Source organism: Malus sylvestris, chromosome 11 (assembly GCF_916048215.2).
Source record: "Malus sylvestris chromosome 11, drMalSylv7.2, whole genome shotgun sequence".
NCBI classification, from domain to species: Eukaryota; Viridiplantae; Streptophyta; class Magnoliopsida; order Rosales; family Rosaceae; genus Malus; species Malus sylvestris.
Window position 1 is genome coordinate 9,053,347 of NC_062270.1, and position 19,573 is coordinate 9,072,919.

The 19,573-nt window shown below is 36.4% G+C and overlaps 3 protein-coding genes across 6 annotated transcripts; all 3 read right to left on the bottom strand.

Annotated features, from left to right (window-relative positions):
• Positions 1 to 5,438: 5,438 nt before the first annotated feature.
• On the bottom strand, positions 5,439 to 6,369 carry LOC126590545 (metallothionein-like protein type 2). Its single transcript, XM_050255994.1, has 3 exons — positions 6,203 to 6,369; positions 5,999 to 6,076; positions 5,439 to 5,767 (listed from the first exon to the last, which is right to left on the bottom strand). The coding sequence occupies exons 1-3, from the start codon at positions 6,253 to 6,255 to the stop codon at positions 5,674 to 5,676; spliced, it is 225 nt and encodes a 74-aa protein (XP_050111951.1). The 5' UTR covers positions 6,256 to 6,369; the 3' UTR covers positions 5,439 to 5,673.
• A 3,665-nt stretch (positions 6,370 to 10,034) lies between these two features.
• On the bottom strand, positions 10,035 to 13,751 carry LOC126591535 (probable GTP-binding protein OBGM, mitochondrial). Of its 2 annotated transcripts, XM_050257243.1 has the most exons (7): positions 13,567 to 13,751; positions 12,544 to 12,775; positions 12,310 to 12,418; positions 12,051 to 12,133; positions 11,916 to 11,978; positions 10,730 to 11,799; positions 10,035 to 10,346 (listed from the first exon to the last, which is right to left on the bottom strand). In XM_050257243.1, the coding sequence occupies exons 2-6, from the start codon at positions 12,676 to 12,678 to the stop codon at positions 10,732 to 10,734; spliced, it is 1,458 nt and encodes a 485-aa protein (XP_050113200.1). In that variant the 5' UTR covers positions 12,679 to 12,775; positions 13,567 to 13,751; the 3' UTR covers positions 10,035 to 10,346; positions 10,730 to 10,731. The 2 variants fall into 2 exon arrangements, with proteins under 2 accessions (XP_050113200.1, XP_050113201.1); XM_050257244.1 differs by lacking the exon at positions 10,035 to 10,346 and having other exon boundaries at positions 10,439 to 11,799; positions 13,569 to 13,751.
• A 620-nt stretch (positions 13,752 to 14,371) lies between these two features.
• LOC126588231 (protein TRM32-like) lies at positions 14,372 to 18,478 on the bottom strand. Of its 3 annotated transcripts, none has more exons than XM_050253310.1 (5): positions 18,252 to 18,478; positions 17,390 to 17,643; positions 17,014 to 17,102; positions 15,429 to 16,893; positions 14,372 to 15,230 (listed from the first exon to the last, which is right to left on the bottom strand). In XM_050253310.1, the coding sequence occupies exons 2-5, from the start codon at positions 17,541 to 17,543 to the stop codon at positions 14,551 to 14,553; spliced, it is 2,388 nt and encodes a 795-aa protein (XP_050109267.1). In that variant the 5' UTR covers positions 17,544 to 17,643; positions 18,252 to 18,478; the 3' UTR covers positions 14,372 to 14,550. The 3 variants fall into 3 exon arrangements, with proteins under 3 accessions (XP_050109267.1, XP_050109266.1, XP_050109268.1); XM_050253309.1 differs by having other exon boundaries at positions 18,222 to 18,478; XM_050253311.1 differs by lacking the exon at positions 18,252 to 18,478 and adding an exon at positions 17,867 to 18,173.
• Between the last annotated feature and the right edge of the window lie 1,095 nt (positions 18,479 to 19,573).

Consider the following 19,573-nt stretch of genomic DNA (forward strand, 5'->3'; position numbering starts at 1 on the left):
CTCCGTCGTCTTCAAACTGGATGTAGGCATTGCCGAACCAGTATAAATCTTGGTGTTCTTGTTGGTGTTGTTTTTATTCTGTTCTGTCTTACTATTCACTTACAGTCGAATGCCGCTTCCGCACAACACTCTGCAACCAACTGTGGCATCTCAGATGCCCACGAAGTAGATAGGAATGTACATGGAATTGGTAACCATGGGTCATTCTGAATCCGTATACACCCTTCATCTCCAACCCACCATCGTATGAGAATTCTCCGACCCTGCAAAATACCCTTCCACCCCCAAGAAGTTCCCCTTCCCACCGATGCATCCAGGAAAGTAGAGAAAGGGTAATATTTTGCTTAAAGAATCTTAGCCAACATAGAGTCCGGATTACAGATAATCCACCACCCAACCTTTGCAAGCATGGCTAAGTTAAAAGAAATAATTTCCTTAAATCCAAGACCACCGACAATATTACATTTCGTCAATTTACTCCAAACCATCCAATGAACCCCCTTATGTGTTTTCTTACTTGCTCAATTTCCTTAGCCAACCAAATAGGTAGTTAAAAACAAGGCATAGTGTAATTAGGCAAAGCAGTGGCTACACTTTTAAGAATGACCTCTTTCCCAGCAACCGATAGAAAACTACTCCGCCCACCCATTAATTCTCTCCTCCAGCCTATTCCATATGTCTTCAAACACCTTCTTCTTAAAACCTCCAAAATCCGCTTGGAGACCTAAGTACTTACCAAAGTTCTCCTGGTATTTAATCCCCACCACTTCTGACAACCGGTTCCTCAAAGGTTGTGGACAACTAGATGGTAACACATTTATACTTTAGAGATCCTTACTGTTTTTTACTATATCTAAATTTCAAAGTATAAAGTAATTATCAAACACTAACTTAACTTAAATTCTTAGCAAAGATCGATCATTTGTTTTAGGGGTGTGATATCCACACACCATTTTTTACTTCTCTCACACCTTTTTGGTTTTCAGCTGTTGGATCGGATGAATTGAAGAAAATCAACGGACATAAATCAACAAGGGGTGTGTGAGAAGTAAAAAGGGGTGTGTGGACAGCACACCCCTTGTTTTATTGACACTCTATTTGTACTATTATTACAGAAAAGTTTAGCTGAGTTCAAATTTCATAGATAATAATTGTTGAATAAAAAATAAAAAATAAAAGCTTCAAAGATGTTGTTCAAAACATAAGTACAGTATCAATGTTTAAAATAGAAACTTAAGGATCTTATTTCTTATCATTCATGTACACCACTCAAATTTAATTCCCTCAACTTATTATGAGTTCTTTCATTTTATTTATTTATAATAGTCCCATCTTTCAATCTAAAAGTTTCTTTGCAGAACAAAGTGGTCGCTACACTTTTAAGGACCTCTTTCCCAGTAACCGATAGAAAACTGCTCCGTCCACCCATTAATTCTCTCCTCCAGCCTATTCCATATGTCCTCAAACACCTTCTTCTTAAAAACTCCAAAATCCGCTTGGAGACCTAAGTATTTACCAAATTCTCCTGGTATTTAATCCCCAACACTTCTGACAATCGGTTCCTCAAAGGTTGTGGACAACTAGATGGTAACACATTTATACTTTAGAGATCCTTACTGTTTTTTACTGTATCTAAATTTCAAAGTATAAAGTAATTATCAAACACTAACTTATCTTAAATTCTTAGCAAAGATCGATCATTTGTTTTATTGACACTCTATTTGTACTATTATTACGGAAAAGTTTAGCTGAGTTCAAATTTTATAGATAATAATTTTTTAATCAAACAAAAAAAAAAAAAAAAAGCTTCAAAGATGTTCAAAACATAAGTACAGTATCAATGTTTAAAATAGAAACTTAAGGATCTTATTTCTTATCATTCATGTACACCACTCAAATTTAATTCCCTCAACTTATTATGAGTTCTTTCATTTTACTTATTTATAATAGTCCCATCTTTCAGTCTAAAAGTTTCTTTGCAGAGCAAAGTGGTCGCTACACTTTTAAGAATGACCTCTTTCCCAGTAACCGATAGAAAACTATTCCGCCCACCCATTAATTCTCTCCTCCAGCCTATTCCATATGTCTTCAAACACCTTCTTCTTAAAAACTCCAAAATCCGCTTGGAGACCTAAGTATTTACCAAATTCTCCTGGTATTTAATCCCCAACACTTCTGACAACCGGTTCCTCAAAGGTTGTGGACAACTAGATGGTAACACATTTATACTTTAGAGATCCTTACTGTTTTTTACTATATCTAAATTTCAAAGTATAAATTATCAAACACTAACTTAACTTAAATTCTTAGCAAAGATCGATCATTTGTTTTATTGACACTCTATTTGTACTATTATTACAGAAAAGTTTAGCTGAGTTCAAATTTTATAGATAATAATTTTTTAATCAAACAAAAAAAAAAAAAAAAGCTTCAAAGATGTTGTTCAAAACATAAGTACAGTATCAATGTTTAAAATAGAAACTTAAGGATCTTATTTCTTATCATTCATGTACACCACTCAAATTTAATTCCCTCAACTTATTATGAGTTCTTTCATTTTATTTATTTATAATAGTCCCATCTTTCAGTCTAAAAGTTTCTTTGGAGAACAAGGCGCATTTGCATCTACAAGTGGTCGTCTTTTACTAAAGGTTTTTTTTTATTAGCATCCCACTAAGTGTTGAATAAACCTCACATAATATTTTATTATTAAATAACTTATATACCCTAATATGCAATTACTATTTAGGCCATATATGTATTAAAAAATAAAAATTATTTTCTGAATACACCCCAACTATTTGTCAATATGTATTCTAAGATTGTTTTCTTTCAAGCTCTTGAAGATACTCTCACCTCCATTATAAAACAAAACCCTAACTAAAAGCACAACATAGTTAATGAAAAAGAGAGGTTAAGTTTGACGAATGAAACATGAAATCAATGTTTTGGAGGCTTCGACGTTGTCCGTAGCTCTGTCACTTGGGTATTGACTACAACATCTGTATCATTTGTAACTTCGACATTGATTCCAACATCTATATCATCTGTAAGTTTGAAACTAAAATGTCATCTCCAACTTTTGTGTTATTAGAATTTAAAAAAAAATGCATGTGCTTATATATTTCTTCATAAATACATCTCTTGGCATACATTTTCCTTTGCATGAAAATCATTTAAAATCTCTAATTGATATGCAAAGGGAACTTTTGGGTTGAGCTTTAGATACCAGGCATGAATCGTAACATTAAAATTTCTTCTTTGATCCTACAGTTGCCCAGAAATATTCAAACATAAAATAAGCAAGAAAGACAATATGGGCATATACTTCTTCTCATAACGTGATCCACATATTTGAGAAATCTATGACTATCTTCTCCCCCAAAACTCTAGCAAGTTCTTTGCTGAAAAACAAAACATAAAAAACTATTTGAATAATTTAATTAAGGAAGAGTTTGATTGTAGGGTTTAAGTAGGGTGTGAGGTTTATGCAGAGGGGTGTGGGGTGTAAGGGTAGTATTGGAAAATAAGTGGGGTGTATTAAGATAAATTTTTAGTTAAAAAGTAGATTTAGGGTGTATTAAGTATGTGGGGTGTTAATAAAACAAGCCTTTACTAAGGGGTACAAAACTTTTTGTATTTGGCTTCTTTTTTTTTTTTAACCTTTTGTTATGAACAAAAGCTATTGCTTTTTTTTTTTAACGAACAATATTATCTACATTAAAGAAAAGGAATGTGAGTTTATCCTCACAATGGGCTAGCAATAATGTAATTCAAATTCGCCTTTGGCGAGAATCGAATCTAAGACCTCTCACTTACAAGTAAAGAGGAATATCAATACATCATACTACTAAGTGGCACCAGAGTTATTGATTTTAGTTTGGAAAAACTTCAGTAAGTGATTCTATGAATCCGTTTGATAATTTTTGGTTTTTAATTTTTAATCTTGGTGGTTGGGAGTTAGGGAGAGAAAGAAAAGAGTGGCGGAGAGAGGAGAAATAAAGGACAATTTGATTAAAAATAAAATCTTAAAAGTGAAAATAACTTAAAATAATTTTTAATTTTCATTTTGTGTTTCTTTTCTTGTGTTCTTATACATTTCTTGGACGTATCTTTTACCATCTTTTTTTCACTCATAGCTAACAAAAAAAATAAAATCTGAAAAACTAAAAACAAAAAAAAAATGAAATGGTTATGAAACAAATCCCAAGACTTCATGACTTATTTTTTTGGGGAGTTTTAACGAAACACTTCCGGTACTATTCACTTTTAACGAAAAATGACATTTTTACCTTTTCTGATACTATTCATTTACACATTTATTTGTCTTTTTTCATTAAAACTAAAGTTTGTAAAGAATTTTCGTTAGTGTTTCTTTATTTATTTTTTGTTAGAAAACAAATATGAATGGATATTGAACCATGAAGCTCTTCTCAAGTCAACTAACATAGTCCTTGTTGAATCATGACTTGTATAAATAATATTCCATAGATATATCAGTCCTTGATTCCTGGGATAGATCACGACCAAAACATCCATGAATAATTGACAAAGTGGTCATTTTCTGTGGGTAAATTTCTAAGAGCAAGACAATGTAATTTTTGTGTGCGTGGATAAATTAAACAATTGTCAGTTGTAAATAACGCTAATGTCCCAACTTTTCTTTTGGTTAATTGTCCTAAGTTTTGTTCATGGCATCTTATTAAGAAGGAATGCAGCCTACTGCTTAACAGACAAATCAAACATACACGTCAAAGTGAAGAAAGAAACACATTTGAAATGTTCTTGTCTGGGTCCCTTAATTAATTAGTGTCGAACAGTTTCTTACAGAAAAATAAAAATGGTGGCCCTTTGGAATCTAGCCCTCCATGATCTCGTAAAGTTTATACACTCTAGCCTATAAAGGGTTTCAAATAGTGCATATGTTACAACTTCATCACTAAAAAAAACTACCACGTCTGATGTAATGATAGAGATAGACGTATGAATGTATACAATCGGCCATGCCTAAGAATTTCTTATCATAATTTTAGAGGTGTTAATTAGCTGATGATCCAGTTGTTATCCTCTTGAGGATGAAGCTTATTCAGATTTTAGAAAATTAAACTAAGACTAACAAAGTTAAGCAAACAAAAGAGTTGCCACCTTTATCTGATCAATTTATACCACAATATAATTGCGTTTCTTTTGTAAGTGGTTGAAGACCTGGTCCAATTACCGTCGCATTGAACAAAATAAAAAGATATGGATCGCGATCAACAATACTTGTGCGGGTGTCATGCATGCATACTGAGTACTTTGTGCTTTAATAAATTAATGGATAATACTGATATATTGGAGGTCTCAGCTGTTCATACTAAGTATTAACTACGTATAGTTTGATCTCTCATTTGCAAACCCCAAAAAATCATCAGTGTGATGACCTCAAACAAAAAAAAAAACACCAGAACAAACACTTTTAATTAAGAGTAACATACAACGGTAGCCATGCACAAAGCAAATCCCAAGCCCAGCTAGTTTAGGAGATCATGGATTTGCAGGTAAAATGGCAATCTTATTTTACAGTAAGTTCTAAAACCCAACTGAACAATTCAACTTTCACAGTCCTTTTCTTATTTATATAGACCCCATGCAGGACAGCTCTTCATGACTTTTGACCTCGGCTTGCTTTGATCATTTGTTGCAGCCGCATGAGCTGCAGCTGCAGTTTGAGCCACACTTGCAGTCATTCTCTGCTCCATAGTTCATCTCAGACCCCTCAGAGAACCTGCAATAATAATAAAAATAATCAGCCTTATTCAATTAATCAATCTATTTTCAGCATACAATTCATAAAATTAAAGCAATGGTTGAAGAGTTTATCAAAGAGCAGTATGGACAAATAGAACTAGAGGGACACTAAGTAAACAACATGGAGTACATGCCGCATAATTCTAAACTATTATAAAAAATGTGTATCCGGTTTTATTCTAGGTATATTTCTCTTGTAAAAACTTACGTCTTCACTGGTGCAACCCCAGCAATGATGGTAGTGGAAGTGGTCTCTGAGTAACCCAAGTCAGCGTGCATCCCACATCTACATATATAAAATGATATTATTGGAAAATACAAACAAAGTAATTAATTCCTAATTAAGGCTATTAGGAATAATAGAGAATGATGATCAATCATATATACGGTTAGGGTTACACTGTTACAGTACTTGCAGCCACTGCCGCACTTGCAGTCACTACCACAGCTACAATTGCTAGACATGTTCTTCAAAAGTTGGTATAAGGACAACGGAGAAGATTGTTTTAGTGCTGGGAATTGAATTAACTCAAAGCCTGGGATGAGTTTTCTTGTGAGGGTCTCAACCGCTATTTATAGTAGTGCAGGTGAAGGTGTACACGCCGATCAAATGTAGATATCTATGCTGATAATAAAGTTTATTGACATTACATTGTTAAGTCACCGTGAATTTCTTGATCACCAAATGACCAAGAGAATATTTGTATTATATTATAAGTACATACTTCTATTTAATTATATTTTTATATGAATTCTTTAATATGAAACTCTAATTCCTCGTAACAAGTAACAATATATAGCATAATAACAATCAGTCTCTATGTGTATGCATCAGGTGACTTCTTTTCTTATGAACCAGAGTTATCGATTTTAGTTGGCCAAAACGTATTTTGATGAAGCCAAGTTGTTGGATAAAAAAAATGTAAAAAATAAAAAAGATGAAACCAAGTTATCCTAAATGATTAGATTCCATGGCTTAAAATTTTGTTGGAAAACAAAAAGGAGCTGAAACTCCCCTCAAGTCATTGGGGCAAGGCTACAATACTCTCGAAATTAAATACTCCGCCACTTAAAGCTCTTAGTTAATCATCAATTTCTATGATAGATGGACCAAACTTACATGAATTGCCAAAGTGGTCATTTTCTGTATGTAAATTTCTAGAAGCAAAATAATGTTAATTTTTTTATTTTGGCCACTATTAGTTGAATAAAATAAAATGTACACATCAAAGTGACATATTTGAAATGTTCTCTCTTCTGGGTCCCTTAATTAATCTGTATCAAATATTTTTCACATAGACAAATAAACTTGGTGGCCCCTCGGAAATTGGGAATCCAAACCACCATGGATTTAATTGTTATTTTATACTCTAATATCTAGGATGGTCGACGATCGATGCTATCAAGGACAGTCTAAAGGGACTTCAAATCATTTTATATGATGCAATTTTGTCACAAAACCTTCCAACCAATCAAATTAAAGTTGATAACGTGTTGCGGCAAGTTGTCTCACCAAATTATTGGCGCGATTTGGCTATTTTATTGTTACCAAGAAGTGTTTTTTTGTTTTTGTTTTTTAAGTGAGAAATATGTTGATTGTTTTTTTTTAACATAATAATACTCTTAACACATCACTATTTATGAATCATCACTTAAGTTAAACATGTAAAAAATTCATATTATAAGACCCATAAACACATGTAAACTTTGGACTAAAGATGCAAAATCTGACAACGATATCCTAATAAAAATATGAGCGTCTAACTCAAAATCAATTGACAATAAACAGTATATCCAAGCCAAATCCATGCTGTTTTCCGTAAAGCCTACTTTTTTCCATTCTCGTTTCCTCTCTTTCACAACGCTCGAAGTCTTCTCACCTGCAGTTCCAGTGGGATGTGCTATTTAGAAATCCAATTAGAAAAATAAACATGTACTTGTGTGGATAGATTCTGCTCCTAATTACGTGTATCATTGTTAAATTTATGAGTTTGGACATAGTAGGGAGTCGGGACGGAATAACGCTTAAAGGACTCAATTAGGTGTCGAAGGTTAGGGTTGTAAACGAGCCAACACCAAATATTACCGTGCTCAACCTTGACTTGTCCGGTTTATAAGATTGTAAACGAACCAAGTCAAACTAAATACCACTGCACCGCACTGAAGCTTAACTTGTCCAATTTTTTTCGAACTCGAGCTAGGTTCTTTGGCTTGCTTCCCATACGATCCAAGCTCGAGTGAGTTCAAAAAATTCGCCGCTTAACAACAGAATACATAAAATTTAAAATTAAAAAAAAAAAAAAAAAAAAAAAAACAGGAATCACAAACATAAATTCCTTTTTCTTTTTATATGGATGGACCTGATCGAAGGCTCACGGTTGCGATTTCTTTAATCGTCGTCTTTAAAGAAAAAAATCAAATTGAAGATATTCAACCTAAACATTATCCTTCCTTCCAACTAAACTTCTTGTATAGATTCTAGCTCAAGTTATCTCATAAAAAAGTATGAGTAGCTCACGAGCTTTGCAAGCTGAACATACTCATATCCTATTAGGCCTGATTTGGCTTGTTTCTTTCATGAGCCAAATCTGATGCAAACTCGAGCTGTTTCGAGCCAATTTCTTTGTCCATCTTCAGGAGAAAAAGACACCCCCATTCCTTCATTGCTCCATTTTTGTTTTGTGTGTTTGATTTACTTTCTTGTAGTTTAGATCCCCTCGCATGTGCTGTGGAGTAGAAACAGGAAAAGATGTTGCGAGAAGGAGACTGCCTCCCTCCAATTATTGATCTTCCAGTACAAAGGGTGGGGCTTGAAGGGCTTCTATCCCCTTATTGTGGAGCCAGCTGCTATAATTTTGACTCCCAAAAGTGAGATGATGATATTCTCTTCAATTCTCTTCACCTCAGATGTCCTTTTCATCTTTTTATGATCAAAGGTTCTCCATTTGCCTTTTCTTCTCTTTTCTTTGAGAAAAATAAAAAAAGAAAGAAAGAAAGTTCTCATATGTTATTCTAACTCGCTATATCTTATGATATGGAATATCAAATATTAAACTTGGTAGTATAGAATTGTCACTTTTATGGCGTGAAGACAACCTCTCCAATTATGAAAAACACCACATATGGACTCTCGAAATTGTAGAAAAACTTACATGAAATAGATTCACTATCAGGTAGCGTTCCAATCAAATAATGCATTACCATGAGAGGGAAAAAAAAAAACTTATATGGCAATCCTTGAAGGAAAGCCATATTGACGGTGAACCCGATGGATGAATGGTTGAAAAGGAAAGAATAAACTGCCGTATACCCTCCCGCACAATCACGTGAATGCCAATTTCTCTCATGAACTATTTTTTCAACCAATTTACCTCATGAACTATGTTAAAGTGGCCAATTTCTCCTTTGATTTATTCAATTCAAAAGCTAACAAAAAAATTAAATAAGAGAGAGAACATGGGTACCGTTTGGTACATGGGATGAGACGGAACGGAGTAGAACGAGGCATTCCGTCCCACGTTTGGTGCGCCTAAAACAGGTGGAACGCGTTGTTCCACGAGACGAGTTTTGGGTGAATTTTCGTTCCATCTCACCCCCCTGGAACAACTCGTTCCACATCCGTGGAACACAAAATTATAACCTCTCCGTCTCTTTCTTCCTCCTTGTTTCCATCCGAAAGCATCTTTGCTCCCTCTCTGTTCCGTTCCATCCTGTCCCATTCCATCCCGTCCCGTCTGTATACCAAACAATACCATGGTGAATGGAAATCATTTCCATCGTTAAAACGTGAAAGGATTCCATTAGTCAATGCACTACTCAATGAGGTGCAATAATCAAAACCATCTAATTTTTTTATCTTTGTTTAAATATTTTTTTTTCTTCACAAAAATCATTGAAATCTAAAATCGTTTGACCATTTGATTATCATCATGAGCATACGGTTCTTTTAGAGAGACATTGTGTTCATTTCCTCTTATATTCTTGTTTGATGACTAAGTGATTTGAGATCTCTTGAACCGAAGGCTTTAATTTCAACTTTAGCGATAGAATATGAGACAGAGACTCGAAAGCCAAAAAGTCCATCCGATAGCAGAAGCCGATGGTCATGGGTACCCATTTCTTGCAGAGATTTGATGGCAGCGATTATGTGATCCAAATTTTAAGACCATTTTGCATGCAATTGCCTCCTTTTATGACCCCAATCAACATCTAGATTTGGAGAAATCTTCCAGCGTGACGTGGTCTTACCAATCTACATCCTAGGTTGATGATATATCAATCACGTCGTTCATCCATACTGTAATCCATAAATTAGTAACAAGATTGAGGTGTGACCGACGCACCAAAGAATTTCTCCTGCATTTCGCGTCATGACCTATTTGCTAATGTGTGTGTGGAGGAAGCCAGGCCCAAGGACTGATAGAATTCAAATAGCCACCTCTTTCAAAGTTGATTGCTTTTCAATGGTTTTCAAGCTCTGCATAATGTGTCAGCCTGAGTTTGGTACCGCTATAGAAGTTACATCATGTGATCAACTCAAACATACTGAATTCGATCTGAAAAAAAAGAAAACGGAAAATGAAAATCAGGGGATGAGTCTGACCACCACTAACCCGTAAACCCTAAACCCTAACACAACGCGTCTGAGTTCAGACCACCGAAGAAAAATCAACTGTTCATATTTGAAATTTTGTTTTCGGTTACAATATATGCATAGGTATGTATACTGAAACTAAACAAATAGTGATTTTTCTCAATACATGTTAATTTTTGAACGGTTGATCAAACCAGACACGAAATGATTGTCCTACAGAAGTTCTTCTAAACGGAGTATGATTCTAGTGTGCAAAACTTATTATGGATACTGCAAAACAAAGTAAATCTAATACTGAAACTCGGCAACCAACAAATCATTTTTTGTTGAAGAAGTATCACTAACCTTTAATCAACCGTGATTTTATCTAAAACGAGTCTGTCTGATGTTTCACCATTCACAAGCTTCTTAAGAGCCAGTTTTACCTCTGGCACTCCTTCCTCCAGAACAGCACAGACGGGGAATATAGAAACATCTTGCACCCGTCTTTTCAATTCTTCATACACTTCTTCAGCACCGTTCTCATCTATTTTATTTGCCACTATCAAGGACGGTCGATTAGATAAACCCTCTAGATGATGCTCGAGCTCTAAAACTAAATCCCGAAGTTGTTCCCAAGGTGGCGTTCCAATTCTACCATCCAATCCAGAAGCCAAGTCTACCACATAAGCAAGAACTTTTGTGCGTTCTATGTGTCGCAGGAATGCATGTCCAAGTCCACGATTCTCATGGGCACCCTTTATGAGTCCAGGAACATCAGCAACTGTGAGCGAGAAGTCCTCAAAGTTTAGATTCCCCAAATTGGGTCTAAGAGTTGTGAAGGCATAATGTCCCACTGCAGGTTTTGCCCTCGATATAGCTCCTAACAAAGTGCTTTTACCAGCATTTGGCATTCCGACTAGGCTCACATCAGCAATGCTCTTCAGCTCTAGTATAAGAACAGCTTCAGAACCAGGCAAACCCACACGAAGGGACGACTCCTCATCATCAAACACTTTCACAGAGGACACATTGCCCATACCACCTTCCCCTCCACAAGCAATAATTACTCGTTGACCTTGTACGGTTAATTCAGCAACATTGTACTGAATTTGATCTTTTTCCTCTGTCTCATCTTCTGAGCAACTCTCAGAAGAAGAAGATGACAATTGAGAATCAGTTGATCCCATTTGGGTAGTTCCCTTCATGCCAGCTGATTCCTCAACAATTCTGTCAGGTTGAGAGGATGAGCTGTCACTATCCTCTGCCGTAGTTAGGCCAGTAAGCGTAGACTGCTGATCGGATTCTGTTACATCACCAATAGGAGTACCTGGAATTTCCCATGGATCCAAATCTTTAGGAATTTGTCTTTCAGCAACACAAGGAGTTTCACCCTTCAGAAGATGAATCACGGTACCAATGGGCACTTGGGCAATCTACGAAAGTAAAGATTTTGACAGTAAATTTCAACTTTCTAATTTGAGTACCTAGCATACGAAAAACTACACGATACAATCATGCAGGCAACGAGAATTGCTAAACACAAATAAACCTTATCTGCTCCTCTGGTGCCAATTTTATTCTTTGAGGATCCATGTCCCCCTCTCTGAGCAATCTGCAGAACAACATTACTTAAACTCAATTTTATCAACAGTGTTGAGAAAGAAGAAAGATAAGAGTTTCATACAAGGTGAGGTTGCAAACCGCTGAAGTCCCAACAAGTTGGAGAACATTCCAAAAAAACATCACCACCTCTTCCACCATTCCCACCTACATTAGCTCCAAGGTTAGAAGGAAATTGCAGAAATGCCACAAAACAGAAATTCTCATAATTTCCAAAGAGAAAAATCTTTAAATTATTGATGTAGCTTGAATTGAATTAAATATATAACATGCTGCTCAATCAAAAGATGAATATAGACATTGAACTACAATAGAGAACCTACCATCAGGTCTGCCGCGGCGATCATGTCGACTGCGGCGAGTGCTGGTGCAACCACTGCCACCACCACCCCCTTTAGCATAAAGCCTAAACCTGTCTACCATTCTCCTTTCCTACAAAGAAAGAATGAACAATCCCAAATATTCGAAGATACATTGGTTTAGAAAAGAACTATCAATAAAAATAAAAAAAGGCAAGCGTAAGGACTGATGAAAGAGAGAAGTGGATAACTAGCAACCTGCAGAGGAGCAAGCTTTGTTCTTTTGTGAGGAGCATCTGAGTATGAACAAGAAAACAAAGAAATCCATGGAGACTTGGAAGAATGCCTCAACGTCTTTATGTACTGAAGTGATTTTGGAAGGTGCCCCCACATCTGTCTTCGTATTCTTATCCCTCAAAACTCTTCTTATGCCTTAATGTAAACCTATCACAAACCACCTATCACCTTGCCAACATGTGAAGCTAGAGACCTAGAAAAAGAAAACGGCATACGATGGTAACAGTGAGAAAGATGCTCCCCTTATATTCTTTCATTGCGTTCAATCCATTCAGATGGGTCTTCAAACAGAGAAACAAACATTAACACATCTATCAGAGGAAATTTGTCAAAAAATGTACCACCTCGACCTCACTCCTTTTCTTCTTATCTTTTATATTCAAATTACATAGGTGCAACTGATGCGTGAGCACTCCGATTACACACAATTAATCAAATCCTTTAATCCGATAGCGTTCCAACAAACAAGCTTGGTTAATGCACTAGCCTTGATTCCCGAATTGAAATACTTATATGCATTACTGCGATTGCATTCACCAGAATCCTCACCAAACTTCAAACTTATCACGTGTTTTCATCCGAATAGCTGACGAAAGGCCACCCTTTATGCATCTATGCGATCCACAAATTCTTACTACTTAAAACTACAAGCAGCAAAAAGCTGTATAGTAATAGAGATACAAGAAATGAAACACTATGGAGAAAAATGTCCTATAAATTACCGGCATGTAGCGAAATTCGAATAAAGATGAACAATTTACATATTGCAACCAAATTAACAGGACTTAAGTTTAACCCACAATTCTTAAACCCCATGAGCACTAGGGTTTAAGGAAAATAATCTGAAAACCCAAAAGAAACAGAATAAAAAAAATGTTAGCAAAAAAACAGAACCCACAAAAATGTGCTCATTGGATATAGAAACCAATCATCAAACATTACCAATGGAATTAGAGAGGAGAAAAATCGGGGAGAATTACTCACACGGTTCTGCGTCGCTGTTGGATTAGGGATTGGAGGAGGTTTGAAGCTTTGTAACTTGCGACTTACCGGAGAGAGAAAGTGAGCAGAGATGAAGGTTTGAAATTGAAGGACTTGCAAACGAGAACGAGAGGAAATTAAGAAGGTTGCAGAAATGAGGGAGAGCACAGCTGCACAAGAGCAAGAAGCAGAGCCTGCAAATGGTGTGGTTTTTGTGGGCTGGGAATATGATTGATGGGCCTATGATTTAGCCCACTAAATATAGATCCAACGTTATTCATTGTGAACATACGTTTTAGATTTTAGTTTCAAGGAAATTTTCTCCTGCACAAGTTTTTTCACGAGTAAACGGTTGAGATATAGTAAATATCAACCGTTATCTTTTGTCATTTAGAGCAGGTAAGCAAAGCTTCTGTCCCGCACATGTTTTTTCACGAGTAAACGATTGAGATTTAATCTCAACCGTTATCTTTTGTCCTTTAGGACAGGTAAGCAAAGCTTTCTAGTTTTCGTACGGAGTTGACACTCCAGAAATGCCATTTTGCAGTCATTTAGTTTTATCGAAATAAATTAATGCGAAACTAGAAAAAAAAAATTAAGGAGGAAGGAGCATAACGAAATTTCTTGAGTGTTAATAATAATTCTCTTCAATATTTAGAATTGGGTCAAATTAGAATTTTAGACTCTTTAGTTTGAGTAAAGTTTTGCTAATATTTTGTAACTTCAATTGTCGAGATTTATCCTTTGTAGTTTTTTTTTTTTTTGTGGGACTCACCTGTATTAGAGAAGTTGTCAGCAATGTAATCAGTAAATGTAACGTGATCCGTATAATAAATATAGAGCAAGCTATCATACTCCATTTTGTCAGAAGTTCTTATGAGAGCTACAAATTTTTACACACAAATCTTTTGCAATTGCTGAAACTAAATACGTACAAAAATTTATGTACAAGGCTAGCTAGCAGCTTGTGATTTGGCTTCAACAATATTAAGCACAAATTACTTCATCTAATAGTCCATCAAAGATCAAATCCTCGAGTTCAAGTGCCACACACTCAGTTTCCCATTGAAGGTTCATCCAACGATCGCCCTTCGCCAAATCTCGAGCCACAACATCATCCAGTGATTGATCCATCTCCGGCCTCAAGCTCAGGTACGAGCTAACTCTTGTCCAGACATCGTCAAGAAGACGTTGCCCCTTCGGCATTGGACGAATGCTGCCACTGAAGGACAAGGCCCTTGGGAAGTAGGTGTATGACCTCTCATAGACCTCTAGGAGGGTCTCATTAACTAAATCAAATAGAAGCCGGTGATCACTATCGCCAGATGTAACTTGATCTTCGTAGGATTCGGGTTTATGCTGAAAGCAATCCTCCAATTCCATGAACATCGTGGGATCCAGAGGCTGGTCTAGTGAGTACCATGCTCCGAGCTGCTCGTGACCAATGAAGCCTGAGAGCTCAAGAACATATCTCACGTAACTGAATTCGGAATCAGGATCATCCACTTTGTCCAGTACAAAGCGCGAGGAGTGAGTGATTGAACTCTTATGTTCAATTTCAGTGCTTATAGAGGATTCCGGTAACGAATCTATGATGTGCCTGCCTTGTAGGTCAAGAGAAGAATTCGGCTCATTCGCATGGGAACTTCCGGGATTTAACTCTGAACCTGATACATATTGCAAAAACAATTGAATCAAATCATACGTAGCACGAAAAAAATGCATTAGAACTTGATCATTCAGAGATAAATTCAGTTGTTTAACATCGTAAAACATGCAATATTCGATTCAATGATTGAAACTTCAGCAAATATTTTAAGACTTGCACACATAAATGCGCAATTACAAGGGGTATTGTGATTTACCTTCTGAGATTGACAACCTTGCATTGCTGGTTATATAGTCTGGGGGATCAAGATTAGAACTTTCCATCGGCTGTGCTTGCTCGCTTTCACGACTCATCGCAATAACCATCTCTTGCTCCTGGTGAGCTGTGCTTTCTCCTACTAATGGCACGACTGCATGCTCATCACTGTCCTTTATGTCAGCAATATTTGCACTGTCGTCACTTTCTAAAATAGCATCGAGTTGTTCAGACTTATCGGTATTTTGTTCCGCAGCTTTTGTAACCGGCATCCCTAAACGAAAAGCATCTTTAACCAATGCCCCGTTTAAGATGGAAGAAAAAGAGTCAAGATCAGGCAGTGACAGATTCCTTCTGGTGGTTTTCTGAGCATTCCCAGTTGAAGGAACTTTTTCTTCACTTTTCAACTTTAAGCTCTTCGAGTGATGCAAGTTTCTCTGATCACTGCTGTAGCTGCTCTCATACAACTGAGTATATCTACTAAGCGACTCATCTAGCGAGGAGGTTCTTCTTACACGATGACGTCTTTGCCGCCCAAGATTATCATCTAAACCATGAACCTTGTTTCCCTCTTGTGTCGTAGTTAACTCCAGCGTTTCAAGCACTTCTTTGCCATCACGTCCAGAAGGGTCTTTCCAGAAAAGAGACTCAATGGAATTGCCATAATTTTCCTTCTTGCTCTCTTGGAGCGCATGCATTAGCTTCTGCGTTATATGTCTGAAACGATTTATGACCAATTGATTCCATCCTTGGTGACTAACTTCCTCAGGCAATCCCAAAGAAGAAAAGCTTGTTTCTTGTTGCATGGTACTGCCTACACTGTTACTACCCGCCATGTAATGCTTGGACTTCATAGAATCGTCTTCCTGAGTTTCGGATGTCATTGACTTCGGTGTCTGAGTAGTAGCAAGCAATTTTTCTCCTTTTGGGAAGGACCAAACTTCATTCTGCTTGTGTTTGAGTGTGCTAGGCCTCCTATTTCTTGCTCGAGAGGAATCAGTGAAGGGGAATGACCTTGATTTTGTTAATCTGACTTTGTTCTTGGAATTTTTCAGGCCTGGAAACTGGTTTGTACTAACTTCTGGATCTTGTAGGATTTTTAAGAAAAATTCCTTGTTTACCTTGAATAACTCCAAAATGTCAACATGATCATTAACTGTGTCACTGGAAACGTCCTTGAGAGGAAGTTCCCGTTTCATTGTATTCTTCGACATCTTCAAGTGCGATGAATCCTGCAATCCTCTAGGACTAGTGATACTGCCGTTTCTTGTTGTATCCAAACAATTTTCCGAAGGCTCTGCATCATGTACGACACTAGTCCTTCGCAACCATGACTGTACAGGGCAGCTTAAAATCCGTCTTTTGGGGCTTTCTTCCCTTGCTTTGTCTTTTGCACTTGATGCTTTCTTGCGAGATTTACAAGACCTTTTCTTTGCTGTGCTAGTTTCTGTACTCTGCTGTTTGACCTAGTACAATTACATTAAGATACAGTCAGCTTATGCTTCATTGCATGCAAGAGTAGTACTTCTGTGTTCTGTCGTGCGCTTCTGAATTCGGTATTTAATCAAAGAATGACATGAACTTACCAACAGAGGTTCAGCTTCCGCAACTACCAACTCTGGCCTTTTACCAATTTCACGGTTCTCCGAAGTTGCTTTTCGACTTCCATAATTGCCTGCAAGAAAGAGATTTATCGCGCTTAGCTCGTATAAGTCAATAATTGAAATTCGAACATAAACAACCATGTGTGCGGAAAGAGGACGATTTGCTAGTGAAAACCTCACTGCACAAATCGAACGTTCGCTAGTTTTAAGCAAAAATAGTCTGCTTATATAGCACCAAAACAACCAAATCTAGAAATCGCACTACTTAATTCACATGAGTTCTTGTTTGTCACTAGAAAAACAAGCATCACACATGAACATAGGAGAACATGTGATAGGGTGAACTGAGATATCTTACGTCTGACTCGCTTTCCTCCGGCCCGCTTTCTGTGGGGCAGAATCTTCTTGACATTACTCCAATGATGGTAATCAAGGATGTTCAATAGGCTCCACATGCAGCCTGGACGGTTGCCCCCAACACTCGAGTCCAGGCGTTCCAACTGCTTTCCCATTTTTCAGCTCAAGGGGAAGCAAATAATCCTCAGAAATTCGATATCGAGTTGATTATTGATCTCAAGATTCTCAACTATTTGGACCACTCCCTTGTAAAACCTGAAAAAAGATGGAAGAAAAAACCACCATATAAGCCACGTATACATCTAAAGGCCGGTTTGATAACCATTTCGATTTTATATTTTAGCTTCATTTTTCTCCATAGCATAAACAACAAAACAAAGAATAAAAACTAAAAACGAAACGGTTTTCAAACCGGGGTTTTTTAAGTGTTTGATCTTCAAGAACGTAAACTTCAGATGAAAATTCAGGGAGAACTGACTTCAGATGAAAATTCAGGGAGAACTGATATCAAACGGAATCTGAACAACATGGAAGGCATGTTTTCATACAGCTATTCAGATAATCTCAGAGCCTCTATTCAAAATTCAAAGGCGGGAGCAAACACCCAGTTCCATTTTCCATGCAGCAAAACAAAAAAGCTTGCAACTTTACCAAAGTTGATCAATTGATGTACTTTTGAGGTCCAAAAAACTTGAACCGAAAGCCGAAAAAAAGAAAAGAAGAACAACTTCAAGTAATTAATGTTTGAACTAAACAACGCTTAGTATTTAAGATGGGAATTAAGCAAACTAAAACAACGCTTAGAATTTAATACGGGAATTAAGCAAACGAACCTTAAAAGTAATAGAAGCAGATGTGCGAACCTTGTGAGAAGCTTGGAACAGTTTGCAAATCTATGGTGGGCTTTGAATAAGCTTGGAATATATGTTGGTTTGTGTGTGGCGTATACGTTAAGAAAAACAAGAGTAGAAGAAGGTGGTTAGTCTTCCAGTAAAGAGACGACCCGGGAAAGAGAAAGAGGAATAGGTAACCTAAGCTGTAATTACCCGCCAACAATCTCAGAACCATGGTCCTCTCTCTCTCTCTCTCTAGTCTAAATTATCAACCATATATATTTATTCTATTTTTATTTTTTATTTGAATAATAGCGGGATTCGAACTTTGATGCAGCACAAGCGTGCATTGTTCTAACCAATTTGAACAGCTCTGTATGATTCATCAACTATATCGTATACAAATTTATTTTGGTATTTTTTTATTACTGATTTATTGGATCAATTAGAGAATTTAGGTGATGTGTGAGTAGGTGTACTGATGTCAATACTGCAGTTGATGTTGGTTGAAATGTTGTTCAAAAGAAATAACAACATAGATAAATGATATTCAATTACGTTGTCATTAGACTTGAGAGAATATTCAATCTGAGACAATAATATTGATCAACATGCTTACATTTGAACAGTTAAGACTGTTGAGAGTATCTCACATTAGAGATGGAAGTCTTGCATAAAGTACTCACGAAATCTTAGGTTTCACCACACTTCACCAATTGGTTTTGCGTTCGAAGTTTAAATTCTAGTATGATATCAGATCATGTCATTCACGTATCATACTCTCTTGCAGACATTTATTTTGCAATAAACTCTAATTGTATGATGGAAAAACATTCCTAGTGTTTGCAAAGCAAAGACAAAAAGGATTGGCAATGATATCAAAGGCCAAACAACATCAAAACACATCTTCAACTCTGCCTTAAAAAGAAGAAAGGGGAGACATAGATCAAGTTTAAAACATTGAAAGTTCAAAGCCTACATGAGTAAAGTTTTTCACTTGGCTTAATGAATAATTAAAGTAATTTTTGTATGACACTTGCAATTTTTTGGCTCGTTCAAAGTCGTTGTAGGTCCTAGTACCCCAAGTTGCCCTTGAATATTTCAATATTCTATGCATCCGGTAGGCTGGAAAGGGACTTGCAACAGCCAGTCAAAAGGATCCTTCATCACTTGGATAAGCATAAATAAAAAAACGTTTTTAATTATGTGTTTGCAAATATTTTGAATGAAATTTGTTAGTTGCGCTTTAAAAATATTACCATGTAATTTTATGAAATTATCAAAAGAAAATAAAGCACTTTTGTGTTACGACTTAATAGTTCACACTGAAAAAATAACATGATCTTGGAATG